Source organism: Eucyclogobius newberryi, unplaced genomic scaffold, assembly GCF_026437365.1.
Source record: "Eucyclogobius newberryi isolate DKJ021-1_F unplaced genomic scaffold, fEucNew1.0.hap1 SCAF_17, whole genome shotgun sequence".
NCBI lineage: Eukaryota > Metazoa > Chordata > Actinopteri > Gobiiformes > Gobiidae > Eucyclogobius > Eucyclogobius newberryi.
The window spans coordinates 24502407-24525233 of record NW_027315801.1 but is presented as its reverse complement, the minus strand read 5'-3'; the positions used below and the strand labels follow the sequence as shown (position 1 = coordinate 24525233).

At 40.7% G+C, this 22827-nt stretch overlaps 1 protein-coding gene and 1 long non-coding RNA gene across 2 annotated transcripts in view; both read right to left on the bottom strand.

Annotated features, from left to right (window-relative positions):
- The window catches only part of ctnnbl1 (catenin, beta like 1), a 57881-nt gene extending 48178 nt beyond the window's left edge, over window positions 1-9703 (bottom strand). Inside the window, exons 1-5 of the mRNA XM_072449556.1 lie at window positions 9580-9703; window positions 5881-6084; window positions 4801-4907; window positions 4038-4177; window positions 3666-3763 (exon numbers count right to left, since the gene is read on the bottom strand). Coding sequence (XP_072305657.1) covers window positions 3666-3763; window positions 4038-4177; window positions 4801-4907; window positions 5881-6084; window positions 9580-9609 — 579 coding nt within the window. The 5' untranslated portion in view covers window positions 9610-9703. The remainder of the gene's footprint in view (window positions 1-3665; window positions 3764-4037; window positions 4178-4800; window positions 4908-5880; window positions 6085-9579) is intronic.
- A 4223-nt stretch (window positions 9704-13926) lies between these two features.
- Window positions 13927-19609, bottom strand: LOC140362507 (uncharacterized). Its single transcript, XR_011927109.1, has 3 exons — window positions 19501-19609; window positions 18715-18959; window positions 13927-14067 (listed from the first exon to the last, which is right to left on the bottom strand). It is a non-coding gene; the product is annotated as an uncharacterized lncRNA (long non-coding RNA).
- Between the last annotated feature and the right edge of the window lie 3218 nt (window positions 19610-22827).

Genomic DNA, 22827 nt, shown 5'->3' with positions numbered 1-22827 from the left:
CGGTCACTTATGATTATTTTATTAGTCGACAAGTCACTGATCATTTTTTTGATTAGTCAAATCATCATTTCTATTAAAGGCGGTATGGAAGATTTTTTGGCGATTTGAGAACGTAGGCGGAAGTGCGCATTGCGCACTCCCCCGTGCGGACTGATACAACACACACGTGCGTTTGTTTATTAGCGCAACGGAGCGCATCGCATCGCTCGTCTCCCGTAGATTTCTGTCCACTTCTGCGTCAGCTCAAACTGTCTTTCTCCGTTTTCATTTTGCCCCGTACACTGAGGGAACTATATTATGATAGATCCATGCGCTTAGGCACGCGGAAACGTGGGGACGAGCCTGACGCGGCTGCAGGTGAGCGGTAGGTGCGTTTTATGATCGATACGTGGCAGGACAAATGATTTATCCACGCCACGAGGAAATATGATAAAAAATTTGCTGAAAAAAATCGTCCATACCACCTTTAACAAAATAAATATGGTGACTGAGTTCTTTTAAAACTCAGAAATAGTTTATTAGTTTCACATTTTCATTTAACAGTGCCCATGTCTTTGTAATAAAAGGTCGTTTGGAGTCAGCATAGTCCAGATAACAATTATGATTACAAAAATATGACAATTGTTTATCATAGTCTTCGAGTCACAATTAATTGATTAGTGAATTAGTCTTTGCAGCCCTAGTTAAGTGGTTATCCTGATAATGTTGGCCTAATGTATTTTAAGAACAACAGAACGTATCTGAAGGAAACTGAGTAATGAAACAAGAGTTAAAGAATTATTGAGGTGCAACAGTGAAACACAAGTAAATAATTTGACTAAACAATTGTGATGTTTTAAAATTATAATATCATAAATTAGCATAAAATACCAGTAGCAAGTTGTAAGAGTGTTACGTGAACTCCACAAAACTCCCCTTGTATTTCGAACTAAAGCACTCACACAAGCCCATTTGATCCTTGCCCTTGTCCTCATCTTTACTTTTGTTTTCCCCTCGCTAATAACCTATACTAGCCAAAACATCTTGATCCTACAACCTTGTTTAAAACAAATGAACCCGGTTTCTGTTGCAAGTGTCCGTGTTGGCACAAGACGTGTCAAAGTGTTATCAGTCAAGTGGAGATTGTGCTCTCTTAACCTATCAGAGGTGGCTGGGAGCTGGCTGTCGGGATAAAAGTCCTGTTACAGATGAGAGAACAGTCGGACCGTCAGCGCAGATTTATGAGGCACAGAGAGAGCGTCCCGGATCATTTGATTCATCTTATCAAGGAGACCACCTGGCCTTCTGGCAACAGGGACCGACAGCTGGAAGCATTACAGCGCACTGCAGAGACAAATGGATGCGGCCGGGCCTTGCTGCCTTTGAGCGTGGCCACCGGAAACAGGAGCTCACACGAATGCACTTTTGATTTGCTTTATTTAATACATTAAAAGGACATGTTAAAGTAGGTGACATTATAGGGACTCGTTAAAAATGTTGGTGTACAATATTTTAGTACACGTATAAGATATAAACTGTAATTCATCTACAATCCTAAATTTTAGATGAGATTTATTTTACTTCAGTCTTTAGAACAAATGTATAGACAAACATGGATTGTGCTTTTAGGAATTTGCCCATTACGGGACAAATAAAGGTTATCTTATCTTAGAGCTGATGGAAATAAACTGAAACAAAACTAAATTTGAATATATTTTTTTTTGTCCGAGTGTAGCGAGCACTGTTTTGTGAAACATGCATGTTTATCATAATATGAATTTTGAGTGTCTGTGTTTTGGTGATTAAGGCAGTAAACAACACCAAGGACAGGATTGCAGCTTGCCTTAGCAATCGAGTGTGTTGTGAGTGCTCTTCTAAGCCAGATAAAATGTACTGGAGTGTGTGGTCTGCTGTACAGTCTCTAAAAGCAGCCACTTTTCATCAACCTCCAGGCACCTGCATTTATCACCCGCTCACAGTTTGTTTGTCCCACTGAAACACTAGCGTTTTGTTTTGGATTTAATAAATGACTGTGTTCAGCTTAAAGGTTCTCCAACTTTGGATACTGCTAGTAACCATGTAAGTATCTAACTACCTATAGTAATCACACTTAAGAATAGATATTTATTGATCAATTAACAGCAACTGATGCAGTGTTCAGATTGCGCACACCGCTGTAGTTGAAAAACAAGCAAGTAAGAATAAGATATAGACCAATTCCCATGAACGATGTAGGTCCCTTTCTAATAGGGCAGTGTAGTCGCGTTCTTTGAACTTGTTTGTTAAAAACAAACATGTGTAGGTATTTTATTTAGTTAGATGTTTTAGCCCAAACAAACAAACTACCCACCAATGTTGGAGCTTTAGCCTCAAGTCACATGTTCTTGCTCTGTGCAGAGTTGGTGCCATGTTATCAGCGCACAGGTCTTATATTGGCGGGTGAATACAAACCAAAGACCATAAGCAGAGAAGAGGACACGGGGGACCAGGAGTGGCATGGGTCACAGCCGGGGGCAGCGGCAGGTGAATGCGGTCGGTGTTCAAACATAAGCTCAGAGGAGGCACACAGAACAAGCCCCAGCATTGGCTGATACGTGAAGCAGGTGCAGTGGTGGAATGGATGACTCTCTCCCTCTCTCTGTGACGGACCCTAGACTGTACAAAAACAACCTATATGCCCTGGGACACCCAACAGGTGTTCCCAAACTTTTCAGGCCGGGACCCCCAAAATAACAGTGCAACCAAATCCAAGACCCCTCCACTAATTGAAATTATCATTTGAGATCATTACAAGCTGCACTATTACTATTTAAAATCAGGTTTAATTTGTGTTGTGGCTATGAGTGAGAGTGGCTTATTGTGTTATTTTATATAATTTCTCTAAAATATAGGTTACACTTTCCAATTAAATAAAACAAAACAATTAAAAAAATTGAACCCCCACGTTGAGAACCACTAACCAAGAGCATATTTTTAGTATCTTTTTTAAGCCATCCTGGTTTCTAGTAAAACAAATGTTTGTTTGATTTGCATTTCCATTTGGGCAATACTTTTAAATTGTACATTTTACCGGTCTTGTTTTTATTGGAGCTCTCACTCAAAAGCTGGTTTCTTATATAGTCTCATTTTAATTTGGACAAATTCCTCTCCTCCACAGCTTCACATTGGGACACATGACTATAGTGTAGTATAGCAGTAGACGTCAAAATCTAAGTTAGAGTCGACATTGACACACTACCCATAATGCTGGCATGACTGCGTCAATAGATAGTGAAACGTACAGAAAGCTTTGCACCAACCTAGACAAGCTCAAATGTTATGCTCGGGCAGCAGTGAGAAACCTAATGAAAGCTGTTCCTTCCTCTATTATTAGGTATATCTCCACATCATTGTAGTTTGACATTTGTCTGTGTTGCTTGAAATGTCAGCAAACACAACTGGGCATTAGAAGTCAGGGAATCAGACAGGTCACCATGGCAGATGGGGGAGAACAACTAGACAATGAAAAATAATACAAAAAAGGCACTTTGCAAACATGTAATGTTTTTTGTTTTTAAAAGGTCAAACAAAGTTTGCAATCTTTGCTGATTGGTTAGAGACAGCTTTAATCCCTTTGGTCAGGGTAATGTGAGACTTGAGAGTTCTAGAAAGAGTTTCCTTAACTGCCACCAGATCAATGAACTCACCAGAGCATCGACGAGCACCTCAGCCCCCTCCTCGCTCTCGTGGAGGGTGTCGATATCTGTCAGCTCCTGCAGCAGGTCCACCACGGCTATGGCCACATGTGAAGAAGGTCAAGGAGTAACACAGGATTCTAACAGGGCACATTCCATACCAAACACTGCAAAATACACTAAAAATAGTGATAGTAACCATTTACTGTGTATTTTGCATATGCCAGCATGTAACAACAAATCACTCAAGAGGTAAATGTAGAGCAAGTGATAAAAGCATTTCAGTCTTACTGGTCACGTCCACAACATTCTCGAATTAAAATTTGGCCATCAGGCAAGAAAAACTGGATAAAACTGCTAATCAAGTAGAGAGGAAAAGGATATCAGTGTTTTCGTGGCTGAGCAGGCCCAGCAGTGAGTGGACAGCGTTCAGCTCGACAAGCAGATGGTACAAGTCTGGCATAGTGGCAATCACATGCATCTCCTGGATAATGTCATTCAGATCCAACTCTGACTCCATGAACCTGGGCGTGGAAAAAAATGTCTTAAAAACATGTGATTTAGGCCAAGGATGCAATAGAGGATTTTTTCCGTTTTCAGGAAATATTTGCGGCATACAGTGGACTACCAAAAGCATAACATGATCAAACGGCGCAGGGCAAGCTGGAGGTTAAGAGTCTATTATATTAACTGTAGCAATGATGAAAAAATAACAAATACACACATTTCCAAGTTAGCCATTCTGTATAGTTGTTGCCAAACGTATTACAAGCCACAACTGTAAAATATCCAAGTAGCCAACATGATGGATATATTGATTTGAGGTTTTGTAGTAACGACAGTACAACAATTAATAGGAATAGGGAAATCAGGAACAAAATTGGGTTTATCTTGAGTCTCTCCAGCCTTACACTGCAACTAATTTTAAAAAAGTGCTGTAAAGATGTAACAAAATTCAAGTCAAAACGTTATTGAAAGTGATCAGGCGTAAACAGATTATTAAATCATTCCACGTTTAAACTAGTAAACTCTTATTTTAAAGTCACATAGTGTTCTTTTAATTATACGGCAGAAATGGGCAGAAACTTTTAGTGTGTGTGACCCTGGCAGACTCAGAGAGCGCTTGGGGAATGGTTAATGGCCATACTTCTCTGGGTTGTCGGGAAACTTAATCCTCAGCTCCTGGTTTTTGTAGGACCTCTTCTCAAAGGTCAGAATCATTTTCTTCACTGAACTTTCGTCCACTGGCTCGGCCTGTTTGATTGAATCGGACAAAGAGATATAGAAACAGTTAGAAAAGTTACAAAATAGTATTGCCATTTCTCAAGACAAATTCAAATAGCGCAAGAACACTCCTCTGATGACCTGAAAACCAAACCAGACCGCTGCGGCATCCGGCAAAATTAAGACTTCCTGCAAAATCTTCCCGAAGGTCCGCGCAATTCCCGGACCTGCGCGTGCACTGCTCCAAGGTCAGTGTAAAAGGGCGCATTGATTTTAATCCCTGTCATAATCTTGCAACGTCTCCTGAACCAGACCCGGGCAATAGTCAAGCGTACACGAGGTGCCAGTTGGGCTAAAAATCATAAAACTTAAAACAACAAAACCATCAGCAAAAATTCTGAAATCATGGAGAATTATCTGGATTTTTCAGTATTTTGTTTTTCATGCTAAAAAAATATGGCGAAAAGAAGCATCAAACTCTGACATAAAGATAAATCAGCAGTCTAACAACCACCTACAGCCTTTAGAGTGCATTAGAAAGTGAAGGTTTGACCTCCTGTTGAGTTAAAAGCCTGAGGAGAGCGGGACAGTTAATGACAGGTTAGGAAATGACATTATAGAATGGTAGGGCACTTTGCTTGAAGTGGCTCTTAACACTGAAAGGGTGGGCTAGTAAACAGGGTGATGGATCTGCTCGCTTTTATAATGCATTAACAACCAACCAAACAATGTCCCGGAGGAAAAGTCTGTGAAAATAAGAAAAATAATGTACATCTTAGAAGCAGGCTCTAAAATAGAGGTTTGATTGGACCAGTCTAACGCAGCATGGGAGCAGTTGAGAGTTGCTCCACTCAGCACAGTAACCTGAAAGTCCCTACAGGAGTAATGCTACTTAGCTAGACTGTGTATGTGAGCTAATCATAACACTCATTTTACATGATTTAACACTTTAAAAGGAACAAACATAAAGTGAAAGGTCTAGTGATGAAAGATGTCGACTCACCTCTGGATCGTCTTCGTCCTGGTCCATGAGTTTCTCCAAGATCTTGTTCCTGTGTCCACTGTCCTCAGACTCCTCCTCCGTCTCCAGCTGTTCTCTGTGTCTATGCAGCTCTCTACCGAGGGTCTTCTGGTACTTTCCTCTGCCGTCATCTCCTCCGGTAACCCCTCCAGCCTGGTTCCTGGGACGCTTTGCTCCTCTGTCGGGCTACAAAGTCAGGTAGATTTGTAAGTTTAAGTTGTTCCTTTCATGAAATGTTATATTATGTAATAATAATTATTAAAGCCGCAAGCGGCAATGATCGGCCCTCGCCACGCCGCCGCCGCCGCCACGCCGCAAGAGGAGGGGGCGCTAACGCGCCCCAATGGTCCTTTTATTACACCTACTGCTGAATCTGTGACGCTGTCACATCTTCTCCCCTTTGTTTTACCATCAAAAAGCAATTTTGTTTTGAATTCTTGGCAAAATGTGCGGCTTTGCCGCACAGAGACCGTGACTCTTTGAATAAAAATGTGGATACCTTTTGATGGTCCACACCTGAAGATGAGTCTCACCAAATTTCAGGTTAATAGGGCGAACGCCCTGGGAGGAGTTTGTGAAAGTATAAAGTGTAAACATGTTCTGGCGATTTCCCCATTGGAATAATATGGGAGGTTTCTGTCATCGCTACGGCAACGACGTAACAATTATGACATGGGTCTCATTGACTTTTTTGATGGGGATGCTAAAATTGAGTTGTGTGTCAAATTTCATATAATTTCGCAAAACTAGACATTTAACCTCCATATAAAATCTGTAGGGGGCGCTGTGGCTCCAAATTAATTTATTTCACTTCAAGTAGGTTTAGGGCAAAGAGTTTAACAACTGATTCTAATTTGACGCAATTCGGACTTTATCTGCGCAAATGGCAGAAATGTTAAATTTGGGAGATTTCTGAAATTCTAGCAAAAGTTTGCGGCTTCGCCGCTCAGAGACCGTGACAGGTATCAATGTAATTTGAATAACTTTTGATGTCCCACTCCTCAGTAGCATTTTCACCAAATTTCAGCTTTTTAGGGCCAACGCCCTGGGAGGAGTTCGTAAAAGTACGAAGTTTGGAAAAACTCCCGAGTCATGTTTAGCCATTTTTGAAGCAATATGGCCGACATTTGGTTGGGCGGACGGCGTTGCCGTAATAATATTTTTTACTTCTCTTGTCACCATCTACCTCTGCGCCAAATTTCATGATTCTACGATCAGATTTTTTTGGGGTCATTTCCTATCTCTCAATGCATTTTTGGTACATTAGGGGGCGCTGACGCGCCAATTTTTTTTTATTTGAGAAAAGGGAAAAAGCCAAAATGTAGAGAGGCACGATTTTTAGAGGTGTGCAAATTTTCGTGACTTTTCGTCAATGTTCACTGGGAGGAGGAAGAAGAGGAGGAAGAGGAAGAAGAAGAATGATGTTCAAATTTTGCATTACATGCTTATATGCACGGAACATGCAAGAGATGGGGAACGTATTTGTGAGCTACTTAGCGCAAATGAGTGCTTTATTTGGGGATGACGACCAATGTAAAGTGCTCGTTTAGAGCGCACTTTTGCACGGGCTTCGCCCGTTTACAACGGTAATGTTCCATTTTCCTACTACTAATTAGTATGCACGGGGCGTGCGTGAGTGGAGGAGTGCGTTAGTGAGTGTTTGGAAGTGGGCGAGCGCTTCGCGCTCGATTTTGTGCGCACTTTCGCAGCCGTGCTTTGCACGGCCTTACAGGACTAATAGGCCTCTCGCCAGCTTGTGGCGCTCGGGCCTAATAAATAATAATAATAGATGGATTAAATCAGAATCAGAAAAGGTTTATTGCCATTGTCAATGAACAAAATTCACAAACATAGGAACTTGCTTTGGTGATTCAGTGCCACATACAACGATGAACAATAATAAGAACAAGATATAAAGAATCAAAAAGGGCATGCATTAAAGAAAAGCAATACAAAATTTCTACAAGGTAAGAATAGGCCTACTGTATATACAAAGTGTACAATTAATGATGATAATACTGTACTTTGTTTTGTTTGCATTTACAGGCATGACAAAGCCTTGTAAAGCATTACACTGTAGGCCGTAATTATTCATTCAGAATCAGAAAAAGGTTTATTGCCATTGTCAGTGAGCACAGGGTCCCTCACGATTCGATGCAATACACGGCTCACGATGCAATAAAATCCCGATTTTACAATACATGCGATCATTGATTAAACCAGGACCTGCTCAAACTCAAAACAAAATACACCCATTTTAATAATCAAAACAGTCAAAAAGTCAAATGTTTTGCAAGTTTCCTTTGTTTATACATGCACTAAAATTGTAGTGCAGTCACAAAGTAATTTGGGGAATTGTACCAAAAATTTACTCATGGCGATCCCACGATATCGATAGTGTATTACCAAATTTAGTATCATTAATTATTTTCTTTTTATTATATATATATATATATATATATATATATATATATATATATATATATATATATATATATATATATATATATATATATATTAATATTTCAATATTTTGGCACACTCCTATTCATTAATGTAGGAACTTGCTTTGGCGGTAAGGTGCAACATACATATACATATAACAATGAACAATAATAATAGAGAAAAATGTATTTTAAAAGCCATGTAGACGTTACATTTCGGGGATTTTCAAGTTAATATAATGATGAAATGATTATGATATAAAAATCCATCAGAAACATGCCTTGATGAGGTATCACAGAAATGTGAATCGGCTGCAATTTACTCTGCAAGTTGTTCCATTTATTTTTTATCAGCGTTTTTCACAGCTTTTAGGCACTTAAAAGCTTAATTATATTTTCTTCCTGTAGACAGTATATCTCCCACCTTTAAATAGCAGTATACAAATTAAATGTAAGTAAGTAAGCAATTTACTACCTAGTACTAGTACTAGTAGTACTACTACTAGTACTAGTAGTAGTACTAGTAGTAGTAGTAGTAGTAGTAGTAGTAGTAGTAGTAAAAGCAACAGAAAAAAGATAATCATAGCAGACTTTTTATTAATGATTGTAATTTCACACGCAAAATGTTGTAAAATGTCTTCCTCCTAAGTCAAACCACCTGCTTTTACTGACAGGATTGGCTTAGGAAAAAAAAAAACAGTACATCATTGACGATAATTACTAAATATCAATCTTGAATAATATTCCACAAATTGCACAGCCCACTCCGCATAATCACAAATATGTTCAAAATCAACAACATTTGGATTTTCTAAAGCCATGTCAATGCAAATGTTTCATGTAACAGTGGCATGACAGCATGGTGCACTTCAAGGGCATATCTCCGTCCATCATTTACATTTTTATATTAAAAAAAAACACTCCAATACTGATGTTTAGTGTCTGCCAAACCTGATCATTCAAGCTCTAGCTAACGTTAGTTTGTCCTGAGGAGCTTTCAGATTGGAGACATTGGCGATCTTGGTTTTTGCCTGGTAACGTTATGTATTTTAATGTTGTACTTTTCGATATATTCTTTTGAAACTATGAATCACTGTTTTCAAAATAAAGAATGAACTGCATTCTAAATAAAGTTAAACAACTCTTCAGCGGCAGCTAACAGTGGCTATGAATGAGACAAGACGAGCTTGCAAAAAGCATACATTTATTTAGCTTTTACCCTGTGAAAAACACTTACCTGGTAATTTAGCAGTTCTCCGACATCCATTCTATCAGACAGTAAGTATCAAATATCTTAATTTGCTAAATAAGAGATCGCAGACTTGAGTAGCTTCGCGGCTAACAACCGCTAACAACCCATAATATCAGCGCACACGAGTACCGTAAAGCGCACTATTTACTGTCGTAACAATACGCTGTCGCAAATATTAAGCTCAACACCGGCCCATGGATCTATGCACCGGCCCCGTCCAGGGCTGTATTGAAATGGCCCCGTCTCATTTATTTTTCCTCGTCAACTCCATGGCTCTAACCTAGGTCTCCTTATGTCCTCAATTCCTCAATTCCTCCGCAGGAAATGGATGAGCAAGTCCCAGCCACAGAGGAGACACAGCGAGGAGAGAGGAGCAGAGGAGCTGAGGAGAGTGGGGCAGTGGAGAGAGGAGCCAAGTAGAGAGGGGCAGAGGAGAGAGGAGCCAAGTAGAGAGGGGCAGAGGAGAGAGGAGCCGAGGAGAGAGGGGCAGAGGAGAGAGGAGCCGAGGGGAGAGGGGCAGAGGAAAGAGGAGCAGAGGAGAGAGGGGCAGAGGAGAGAGGAGCCGAGGGGAGAGGGGCAGAGGAAAGAGGAGCAGAGGAGAGAGGGGCAGAGGAGCAGAGGAGACAAGGAGCAGAGGAGAGTGGAGCAGAGGAGAGAGGGGCAGAGGAGCAGAGGAGACGAGGAGCAGAGGAGAGAGGAGCAGAGGAGAGTGGAGCAGTGGAGAGAGGGGCAGAGGAGCCGAGGAGAGAGGGGCAGAGGAGAGAGGAGCCGAGGAGAGAGGAGAGTGGGGCAGTGGAGAGAGGAGCCAAGTAGAGAGGGGCAGAGGAGAGAGGAGCCGAGGAGAGAGGAGCCGAGGAGAGAGGGGCAGAGGAGAGAGGAGCCGAGGAGAGAGGGGCAGAGGAGCAGAGGAGACGAAGAGCAGAGGAGAGAGGAGCAGAGGAGACATGAGCTGATGGTCAGTGAGACAGACTTTCCTCTGACCAAAACGACCCTAAGTGACTTGAAGCGAGGAGAGTAAACTTACTTTATATGATTATTATAGTACGAAAGTGTTTGAACTTTTGTATAATCGTTTTAATGTCATATTTAACATGTTTAAAATCCCTGATTCTGCTGTTCCTGTTCTTGAATGTGAGACAAAAAATATAATATTTTACCTTATGCCTGCCTCGTGATCTGCCTCCTGAATCTCAGTTCGTTATTCCTCCATATTGTCCTTCTCTTTGTCTTTTCCAAGCTTTGAGACAACACTTAATATGGCGCAGTTGATTGACAGCTGAAGAATTGAGGAATTGAGGAGACGAGGAGAGGAAAGGAAGCGAGGACAGGGAATTCAGGCAAAGCCAGGGATTAATTTTGTGGTGACCATAATTTGCTTTTGTCAATGGTGTTTATTTCTGCACTATAAAAAAATAATTAACTCCAACCATCCATGTACCTTCTAAAGGCATAAGTGTACAGAAATTCGGATCAATTACATCGACAGGTTATATAACTCTCTGTGAAGCATACCATCTTTTCGTCTTCACTGAGGTGTAATTGTTTTGCCTATAATGTCCCAGTGTGACATTGAATGTATCTACACTGAACAATAATATAAACGCACCCTTTTGCTCCCATTTTTCATGCACTGAATTCAAAAATATTAAACATTTTCTACACAAAATACCTATATCTCTTCAATATTGTTCACAAATCTGTCAAAATCTGTTTTATTGATCTATTATTATTAATAATCCATCCCAACTCACAAGTGTGGCATATCAAGATGCTGATGAGACGCACAGATCTGCACAGATGGGTCTTAGAGATGTCCGGTTTTGCTTTATTTGGAAGGTCTTTCAGACAACCATTTCTGGTGTGACCACCAAAATGGCCATCTAAGTTGCTGGATATTGGCAGGAACTGGAACATGCTGCAATTTTAAGCTTCCAGGAATTGTGTTCAGATCCTTCAACATGGGGCTGTGCATTATCATGCTGCAACATGAAGTGATGGTTGTGGATGAACATGTCACCCTTTGAAGCATGTTTGGGATGCTCTGGATCTGCGTATAAGACAGATGCCATTACGTTGAATGCCTTTGGATGAGAGGTTCTGCTGTAGGGGAACCATCCAGAAGGTCAAAATGTTAGTCTTGTGTGAAGTTTCTCTGGTAGCTTGTGACACTCATCTCGTATGATCAGTCTCTATGTTGCCTGATCAAAGTTAGCCATTGCTGATACTTTTGGCATGCACAATGTTTATCAAAACATCTGTTTCAGTCATCAAAATGTGCGTAGTGTATAAATACTGTGCTAAAAGCTAATAGGCAGTGGTATTAGATGACTAGTCTGACAACTGGGACTGGAAATAGTAAGATAGCAATAAAGGTGCATTTTCTACCATAACAACCTATCCACAATAACAGCAATAATTTCCTGTTTGGTGTTTTCTGAAACTTAAGGTACAGGAACAGTATAGACACAGCAGGCACAGTACACACATCCGTGACAGATAAGGCAGCGTATGCCTCCTCTTGGACCTGTGCACTTCCTCCTCTGCCTGTGACCACACGTCTGCTGCAGCTGGTGCATCCTCCAGATGTAGATACTGGCTCATACCTCAGAGTCCATAAAGCTGTCCTCTTCAAATCACTGATGCACGCAGAAAATAAACGTCATAATCGTTAAATAGCATCTAACTTTTACTAACTCATAGCATGTTCCAATATTATTACCAATACATTGGGTACTTTAGCTTTTGGCTAATTTACTTCAACTATAGTGTTGTTGTTGTTGTTGTTGTTGTTGTTGTTGTTGTTTTTGTAAAATATCTTACCAGGTGCGACTGCAACTCCAAACTTGTCATTTAGGGGGAGGTACTGTGCATGTGCACGTGGTGCACGTTCATGAGAGAGGAGCAGGTAGGTGGGGGCTCTGAGGCTCTGAGTCTCTTCATTTAGGACTTTTTGAGCGTCTTGATAATGGTAATACTATCTACGGGTGGTGCTGTTTATTAATCTAGTCCATTGAAATAAATCCATTATAGATTTCCTTAAAATGTTAAATAATGAAAATGCATCTTTCTTTCTTTCTAAATTGCAACTTTCTAAATTAGAAATGTCAACTGTAGTTCAAAATGTCCGTTAAAATGTATACTATATTGCAAATTGGAAAATGCATTTCAATTAAATATTATTTTACTCAAAAAGTCATTACAATAGGAATTTTGCTTGATTTCTACTTTGTAAATTAAAATGTTAAATTGCATAATGCATTTTTAAAATTCATTTGAAAAATGTATTTCAATTTTAGTCAAAAATCCCTTGTCAATTGAAACGCATGTAATGCAATGTACTGTTATTCATTTTTATATTGCACATATAACCCATATGAATTCTTCTGGCAAAATATGATAATTTATGTTCATAATTTTCAATAATGATATACAGTATCAACCGTAAAATTATTATAAATGCCTTTTTTTTTTAATTGATGATACATGTGCAGGTATATATTCTATATTCTATATGTATATATTCTGGTTCACAAAGGGAAAAGACAACTATAATTTGCTTTTGTTAAAGGTGGTATGGACGATTTTTTTCAGCAAATTTTTTTCGTGGCGTGGATAAATCATTTGTCCTGCCACGTATCAATCATAAAACGCACCTATCGCTCACCTGCAGCCGCGTCAGGCTCGTCCCCACGTTTCCGCGTGCCTAAGCGCATGGATCTATCATAATATAGTTCCCTCAGTGTACGGGGCAAAATGAAGACGGAGAAAGACAGTTCGAGCTGACGCAGAAGTGGACAGAAATCTACAGGAGACGAGCGATGCGATGCGCTCCGTTGCGCTAATAACAAACGCACGTGTGTGTTTTATCGGTCCGCATGGGGGAGTGCGCATGCGCACTTCCGCCTGCGTTCTCAAATCGCCGAAAAATCGGCGATTTGAGAAAAATCGTCCATACCGCCTTTTTTATTGCTGTAATAACTAATAAATGCATATCATTTATATACCACAAAAAAAAACAAGCAAGTAAGTAAAGTTATTTTTACCTTTTTATTTTACACTTTTACAAAGCAGAATTATTTTTTTACATCACTCACTAGTCTTAACTTTCAAAGTTAGATGGTCTGTATATTCCATCGTCTACATCAGTGGTAAAATTTAGTTTGAATTAACTTGTTATTTATTTGTTGAAATGTACTTCTTTAAAACAGTATTAGCGTCATTATTATGTTGAAAGACAAAAATGTACTTGAAAGATAAACTAAAAATGAATCAGAGTCCGTAGCAGATTAGGTTTAGTTTCAGGCTACAGTCACTTAGTTCTATGGTTGGCGTGGAGGTGGAGGAGTGTCTGTTCACCACCAGGGCTCCACAGTGAAGATTGGGCTCAGGACAGGACGGGAGATCAGGCAGAGAGACTGTGGCCCCATCAGACCAGAACCAGGACCCGCCAATGAAGCGCAGACCCAGCCACACCTGTGTAATAAAATCACAAACTTCATCATACACCATTTTGCCTTTGATGCACACAGTAGAGAACAGGCTACTAAACGGTAAACTCATATTTTTGTGGTTGCGGCCACAAGCTGAAATAGTGCCAAGCAGTGGCATGTAGTCAGGGCAATCAAGACAATTACTGATTGGTCAATAAAATCTCAAATTACTATATTGAATTGGCCCTTCTGCTGCTGAAGCTTGGCTGAAGTCACAGTGTCTTTTAGTGGCCACTACAGGTCACTGGGCATTACTGCGTGGGAAGCATGGTTCTGCTTTTCCCACAGCGGCTCAGTCTGTGACCGTGTTCAGAGCCCCGTTCATGCTCCGCTCTCTAACATGAGCTATTAGAACCAGAGCTTAGAGCAGCTTCTTCTCGAGGCCAGCACAGCCTCAAACACATGGCTCTATGTTCAAGCCACGCTGAATAAAACTGTGTGGGAATCAAGGATGTTTGCAGATTTTGCCCTAACTGAGCATGTGCAGAGAGGTGACGCAGCAGCAGCACCAAGTTTCAATATACTGACTTAAAAAGTATCTTTTAGAGACAGGTCTTTGTTTGTAGCTTGGACTATGTTCATGTTTCCAATGATTAAGATAAGATAAGATAAGATATTCCTTTAATATCCACACAAGGGGAAATTTCGTTGTTACAACGCAGTAGAATAGGAGGAAAGGACAGATTATAGGAAGTTTAAAAAAACACACTCTTAATAGAACTCTTATGAACAAAAACAAAAAAACTCTTATTAACAAAAACTCCTCAGCTATCTTAAAGGTGGTATGGACGATTTTTTTCAGCAAATTTTTTATCATATTTCCTCGTGGCGTGGCTAAATCATTTGTCCTGCCACGTATCAATCATAAAACGCACCTATTGCTCACCTGCAGCCGCGTCAGGCTCGTCCCCACGTTTCTGTGTGCCTAAGCGCATGGATCTATCATAATATAGTTCCCTCAGTGTACGGGGCAAAATGAAGACGGAGAAAGACAGTTCGAGCTGACGCAGAAGTGGACAGAAATCTACGGGAGACGAGCGATGCGCTCCGTTGCGCTAATAAACAAACGCACGTGTGTGTTGTATCAGTCCGCACGGGAAAGTTCCGCCTGCGTTCTCAAATCGCCGAAAAATCGTCCATACCGCCTTTAATAGGGAATGGAGGGGGGGAAATAAAATAAAATAGATAAATAAAAAATAAAAAGATAATAATAATAAAATAATGATAATAGAATCAAATAAAAATATAGCCGCAAGCGGCAATGATTGGCCCTCGCCACGCCGCCGCCCCGTCGCAAGAGGAGGGGGCGCTGACGCGCCCCAATTGTCCTTTTAGTACGCCTACTGCTGAATCTGTGACGCTGTCAAATCTTCTCCCCTTTGTTTTACATTCAAAAAGCAATTTTATTTTGAATTCTTGGCAAAATGTACGGCTTTGACGCACAGACACCGTGACTCTTTGAATAAAAATGTGGATACCTTTTGATGGTCCACCCCTGAAGATGAGTCTCACCAAATTTCAGGTTAATAGGGCTAACGCCCTGGGAGGAGTTTGTGAAAGTATAAAGTGTAAACATGTTCTGGCGATTTCCCCATTGGAATAATATGGGAGGTTTCTGTCATCGCTACGGCAACAACGTAACAATTATGACATGGGTCTCATTGACTTTTTTGATGGGGATGCCAAAATTGAGTTGTGTGTCAAATTTCATATAATTTCGCAAAACTAAACATTTAACCTCCATATAAAATCTGTAGGGGGCGCTGTGGTGCCAAATTAATTTATTTCACTTCAAGTAGGTTTAGGGCAAAGACTTTAACAACTGATTCTAATTTGACGCAATTCGGACTTTATCTGCACAAACGGCAGGAATGTTAAATTTGGGAGATTTCTGAAATTCTTGCTACAGTTTGCGGCTTCGCCGCTCAGAGACCGTGAGAGGTATCAATGTAATTTGAATTACTTTTGATGTCCCACTCCTCAGTAGCATTTTCATCAAATTCGAGCTTTTTAGGGCCAACGCCCTGGGAGGAGTTCGTAAAAGTACGAAGTTTGGAAAAACTCCCGAGTCATGCTTAGCCATTTTTGAAGCAATATGGCCGACATTTGGTTGGGCGGACGGCGTTGCCGTAATAATATTTTTTACTTCTCTTGTCACCATCTACCTCTGCGCCAAATTTCATGATTCTACGACCAGATTTTTTTGGGGTCATTTCCTATCTCTCAATGCATTTTTGGTACATTTGGGGGCGCTGACGCGCCAATTTTTTTATTTTAGAAAAGGGAAATAGCCAGGATGTAGAGAGGCACGATTTTTAGAGGTGTGCAAATTTTTTTGACTTTTCGTCAATGTTCACTGGGTGAAAAATAGGGGGGTTGGTCCCGAGAAGAAAGAAAGAAGAAGAAAGAAGAATATAGCCGCAAGCGGCAATGATCGGCCCTCGCCACGCCGCCGCCACGCCGCAAGAGGAGGGGGCGCTAACGCGCCCCAATTGTCCTTTTTTTACATCTACTGCTGAATCTGTGACGCTGTCACATCTTCTCCCCTTTGTTTTACCATCAAAAAGCAATTTTATTTTGAATTCTTGGCAAAATGTGCGGCTTTGCCGCACAGAGGCCGTGACTTTTTGAATAAAAATGTGGATACCTTTTGATGGTCCACCCCTGAAGATGAGTCTCACCAAATTTCAGGTTAATAGGGCTAACGCCCTGGGAGGAGTTTGTGAAAGTCTAAAGTGTAAACATGTTCTGGTGATTTCCCCATTGGAATAACATGGGAGGTTTTGGTCATTGCTACAGCAATGCCATAACAATTATGACATGGCTCTCATTGACTTTTTTGATGGGGATGCTAAAATTGAGTTGTGTGTCAGATTTCATATAATTTCGCAAAACTAAACATTTAACCTCCATATAAAATCTGTAGGGGGCGCTGTGGCGCCAAATGAATTTATTTCACTTCAAGTAGGTTTAGGGCAAAGAGTTTAACATCTGATTCTAATTTGACGCAATTCGGACTTTGCGGCTTCGCCGTTCAGAGACCGTGACAGGTATCAATGTAATTTGAATAACTTTTGATGTCCCTCTCCTCAGTACCATTTTCATCAAATTTCAGCTTTTTAGGGCCACCGCCCTGGGAGGAGTTCGTAAAAGTACGACATTTGGAAAAACTCCCGAGTCATGCTTAGCCATTTTTGAACCAATATGGCCGACATTTGGTTTGGCGGACGGCGTTGCCGCAGTAATATTTTTTACTTCTCTTGTCACCATCTACTTCTGCGCCAAATTTCATGATTCTACGATCAGATTTTTTTTGGGTCATTTCCTATCTCTCAATGCATTTTTGGTACATTTGGGGGCGCTGAGGCGCCAATTTTTTTTTATTTTAGAAAAGGGAAATAGCCAGAATGTAGAGAGGCACGATTTTTAGAGGTGTGCACATTTTTGTGACTTTTCGTCAATGTTCACTGGGTGAAAAATAGGGGGGTTGGTCCCGAGAAGAAGAAGAAGAAGAAGAAGAAGAAGAAGAAGAAGAAGAAGAAGAAGAAGAAGAAGAAGAAGAAGAAGAAGAAGAAGAAGAAGAAGAAGAAGAAGAAGAAGAAGAAGAAGAAGAAGAAGAAGAAGAAGAAGAAGAAAGAAGAATATTCCGATGCGAAAACAATGTTTCCCATTTTTCAAATGTCATAAACTATACATTTTCCTACCTCATGGTGTGGGTCCCTGGTCACTGACGGGTACTTTCGTTAATTTTGAGTGGGCTCCGCCCACTTTGTGTTTTTGGCCCTCTATACAGTAATAATGTTCAATTTTTGCATTACATGCTTATATGCACGGAACATGCAAGAGATGGGGAACGTATTCGTGAGCTACTTAGGGCAAATGAGTGCTTTATATGGGGATGACGACCGCTTTGCGTTTAGTGCGCACTTTTGCACGGGCTTCGCCCGTTTACAACGGTAATGTTCCATTTTCCTACTACTAATTAGTATGCACGGGGCGTGCATGAGTGGAGGAGTGTTTGGAAGTGGGCGAGCGCTTTGCGCTCGATTTCGTGCGCACTACGTGCGCACTTTCGCAGCCGTGCTTCGCACGGCCTTACGGGACTAATAGGCCTCTCGCCAGCTTGTGGCGCTCGGGCCTAATAAAGTAAAAACAGCTAGCACAAGACAAGGTAAATACTATTAGCAGGTAAGTAAGTAAACAGAATATAAACAAAATAGAACACTCTTATTTACAGGTATTGCACATGGTTACATCAGTATTGCACATGTTCAGGGCTAGCAGTGTTTGTTATAAAGTCTGACAGCAGCAGGAAGGAAAGACCTGCGAAAACCTTTCCTTCACACAGCGAGGGTGGATCAGTCTGTCACTGAAGCTGCTCTCCAGAGCGGAGAGAGTGTCCTGCAGGGGGTGACACTCATGGTCCAGCATAGATGTGAATCTAGCCAGGACCCTTCTGTCCCCCACCTCCTGCACCGAGTCCAGAGCGCAGCCCAGGACGGATGTTAGATTGTATTACAAGCGGTCATTAAATAACAAAGTGCTAATTTGTGTAATGAATTGGTCGGTGAATTAGGCTTATTTAATCAATTTAGCACAAGTATAGGCGTTTGACATGTCTTACACTTACCTTGTCTGTGGTGGCGTTGCTTGCCACAAACTGAATAAACTGCAGGTCCAGTGTATCTCCACTGACGAGCTGGTAGGATCTGTAGTTGCTTGGGGCATGAGACTTGCAGTGGTGGTAGGACTGTTCCCAAGTGAGTAGGTCCTGGACCAGCCGCAGGTTGTTAGAGGAGCACAGGAAGGGGAGGGCCTCGGAGCAGTTCTGATATGACCAAGTCTTATTCTGAGACCATATGACGCCACAGTCATCTGGACCAGAAACCAACATAATATCACATTAGAGGCTCATACCCATAACACTTTCATCACCGCCATGACACTCATTTAATTTAATATTTTTTCCAGAGGAAAGTTGAATTGAAAGTGTCTAAATAATTCATTCATTCATTTTCTACCGCTTGTTCCCTTTCGGGGTCGCAGGTGACTGGAGCCTATCCCGGTGACTTTGGGCCTTAGTACACCCTAGACAGTGGCATAATTCGTTGCAGGGCCAACACGGAGACACTAGGGCCAATTTAGAGTTGCCAATTTTCAAACACATGCATGTCTTTGGACAGTGGGAGGATTCCGGAGAACCCGGAGAGAACCCACAGTACCATGGGAAGGACATGCAGACTCCACCCAGAGAGTTAATGTGTTGTTGGTCTGGTCCGGGAATCAAACCCATGATCTCCTTCTTAGGAGGCAAGAGCGCTAACCACCTTTGCCCCCGTGCACCCGTGTCTAAATAAAATCAGGTTATAACATTTTATGCAGGAAAACAAATTTAACAACTTTGAAAGCAACTCACCATTTTGGTACTGTCCAATCCACACTGGAAAGTTTCTGATGTTATAGAACGGTGATCCAGTGTAATGCAGATCATTGTCAAAGGTAATTGCAATGAATTCATACCCATGTTTTACACAGTATGACTTTGCTCCTTCCCAAGTTTTGGTTTGGGGAACAAATATGTCGTAATTGTAGTAATAGTAGTAGTAGTCGGGGTTTCTACAGTAGAAGAAGTGGAGGTTTTTGCAGTCATCATCAAGAGGTCTAAGGAAGACAAAATACACTGTTGCATCAGAAACTACACGACTACAACAATATGAAGACTTTAGACTGTACTACAACATATTTCCATTTATGTGGGACATACAAATGCAAAGTTATGAAAATTGGATGGAACAAATTGCATATGTAAAGTTTGAAATGGTCCAGTTATTTGCATCTGATAAATGCTCACTTGTCATACTGTAACTCTAATAATCTTCTAAAAAGAAACAACAATATGACACAATAAAAAAACAACCTAACCAACAGAGGAGAGGCCTAAAATGGATATAGATCAAAATAGACTTACTTGTACTCATTATACAAGCCCAGCCCACACTCCTTTTGGCCGTCTGGTACGCTGAAAATGGATTGAACTGGAACCTCCTCAGTGCCCTTGTCCCAGTTCCACGTAGAACCGCTTCTTCTGAGTCCAATCCATGCATAGTACTTTGTCATGTCCATCTGGTTCAGAAGATTCACTGTCAAAGTCGCTGTCGCCATGGGAAGATCTCCATTATGTTCACTGTAGGACAATAAACAATTAAAAATACAAACATTCAGTGCACAGGATTCTTTGGCATGTTTTAGTTTCTGACAACTAACACCAAGTAAAAACTATTGAATGTTCTGGGAAAACAAAGAGTATTTTGTCCCAGGGTCAGAAATTCTTTGAGCTCTGAAACACCATCTCAAGCACTTCATATCAACTGCATGCCAAGTACAGGGTATCCATGAGGATAAAAGCAGGACAACCCATGTAAATTCATCTTTACTTGTGGAGCCGTCACTAATCGAGCTGATATCATACGCTGACATAGTGGCTCAGTGGAGGGTGCAACTGCCAAACAGCAAAAAGATCCTGGGATCAATTCCCAGGCGGTGTGGGGCCTTTCTGTGGGGACTTTGCATGTTCTTTCCATGTCTACGTAGATTTCCTCCGGATGGGCCGGTTTCACCTCCCATAAAAAATATGTACAATAGGCTCCTCCCCTTTGGGACCAGGACTCCCTTGAGGAGAGATTCTGAATCTCAGTGGGACTTTCCTAGATAGCACTTTGTCACGCCTGGCGAAACAATGTCTTCTTTCAAACTAAACTTGCTGTGTCTGTGTATAAACTTTAGAGAAGGTGTGATGTTCTGTGTGATGGATGTGAAAGATGTCACAGAACTTTTATGATGGTCCGGTCAAGTGCCATTTTTTTCTTGAATGTTTGATTTCATGAACTTTAACATCAGGTTCAAGTGCAACCAGTTACAATGCATCTTTCCTGTTAAGATTGTTAGATTAATGTATATTGTGCATTTCCCCTGTATGTGTATAACTAATTATAGACTAACGTGATTGGATTGACAGTGGACTAAAAGGTGGTAAGAAATTCATTCTTAAGTACAGTACAGTAAATGTTTAGCCTTATGACTTACAAGGCTCAACATGTACTAACATGTTCTGCTGTCAAATTAAAAGTAAAAAGTATACATGAAACATTTACACATTTTCTACAGCATTTCAGACCAGTTATTTATACAAAAATTGATTCATTATACAGTTTAGAGTTGAATTCACTCAGGGATATATGTTTTTTTTTGTCTGCGTAGAGACGACAGATAAGACAACCAATTGTAATTAATTTGTAACAAGGACTAGAACAGGACCAAACCAAGTCCACATCAGGACTAACATGGGCTCAATTTAGGACCAAATAATGACAATTGTGAAAGTGTTGTTAATCTGAGTGGCCTACACTTCAATGTCTGAATAAATCACCAACTCCTTCAACAGTACACAAAGGACATGTGTGTTATCCATGTACAATGCACTATACATTGGCATTCTGCATCATTAGTAAGTAGACATTCGGACCCAGTACCTCTTGCAGGTTGCTCGTGCATCCGTCCATGTTTTAGGATGAGGTTTGTACCATAGGTTCTGTTGAATGATAGAAGTCTGCGCTGGTCCAGAGTTGAGCCACAGAATGAGGATAATCATCTTCATTATCACAGGACAAGCAGCACCCATTGTGTAAGACCATCCAAATGTCATCAGTGCACCTGCATATGCAGACCAGAAAGACGAGTTAGCTCTCTGTTACTGAATACTGACTGACTGACTGACTGACTGACTTACTTACTTACTTACTTACTTACTTCTGTTGTCGACACAAATTAAATGTAAATCACAAACCAGTGGTGTATAAACATGCAAATCAAGTAAGGCTGTATGTCTTTAGTAATTTAGTCAATTAATTGGTCGATGGTCTCTTAATCGACCATTATTGTCAACTATGAAGGTTATTTTGTGTATTTTATTACCAAAGCTTTTGTTTTACACTGAATTTATGCATAGATATTTTTTGCATTGGAATTATGTGAACTGAACTTTTTTAACATCCAATCCCTCCATTGCCTCGAAAAGCATCCGTGAGTAATCCTGCTGCGGCCATTATCTTCAAATAGTGTAAGAAAATGTAAGGTGGTCTATGCTTTCTGTCTTGTCACTTGTTGGTGATAAGAGAAGTTTAATTGAGGGACAGATACGGCTCTATGTCATTATAAGTATTGACAGCCAGGCAACTCCTCAATAAAAGCCACAAGAGGGCGGTCCGGGATAACGTACGTACGCCATAAATATTTCTATCGGCCAAGTTTTGAACTAAACATTCATGAATATATGAATAGAAATGAACATATAAACTACATACGCAAAACATTATTTTGACGAGGGGCCATGTCCCAGGGTCCCCTGTCCTTAGACCCTCCTTCTCGGCCAGGAAAAACTACAAAAAAAAACCTTGGAAAAAAGTAGAAACCTGGAGGAGTTCCACAGTGAAAGAGGGATCTGACTCCCTCAGACAGGCTAACACAAGGTCTCCACAGTGGAGCTTAACTTTAATAGCAAAGCAGAAGATATGAAGTCGCAGTCCTCTGCTCATGGGCTTAAGACTGCTTTTATCTGGATTTAACCGGAGACTTTGAGATACAGAAACTGTTTACACAGATTGTATTTGTTTTAGAATTGACTAAAAAAACAGCAACTGTAAATTTTAAAACATTGTATTTTCATACACTGAAGTTTAAACACTGT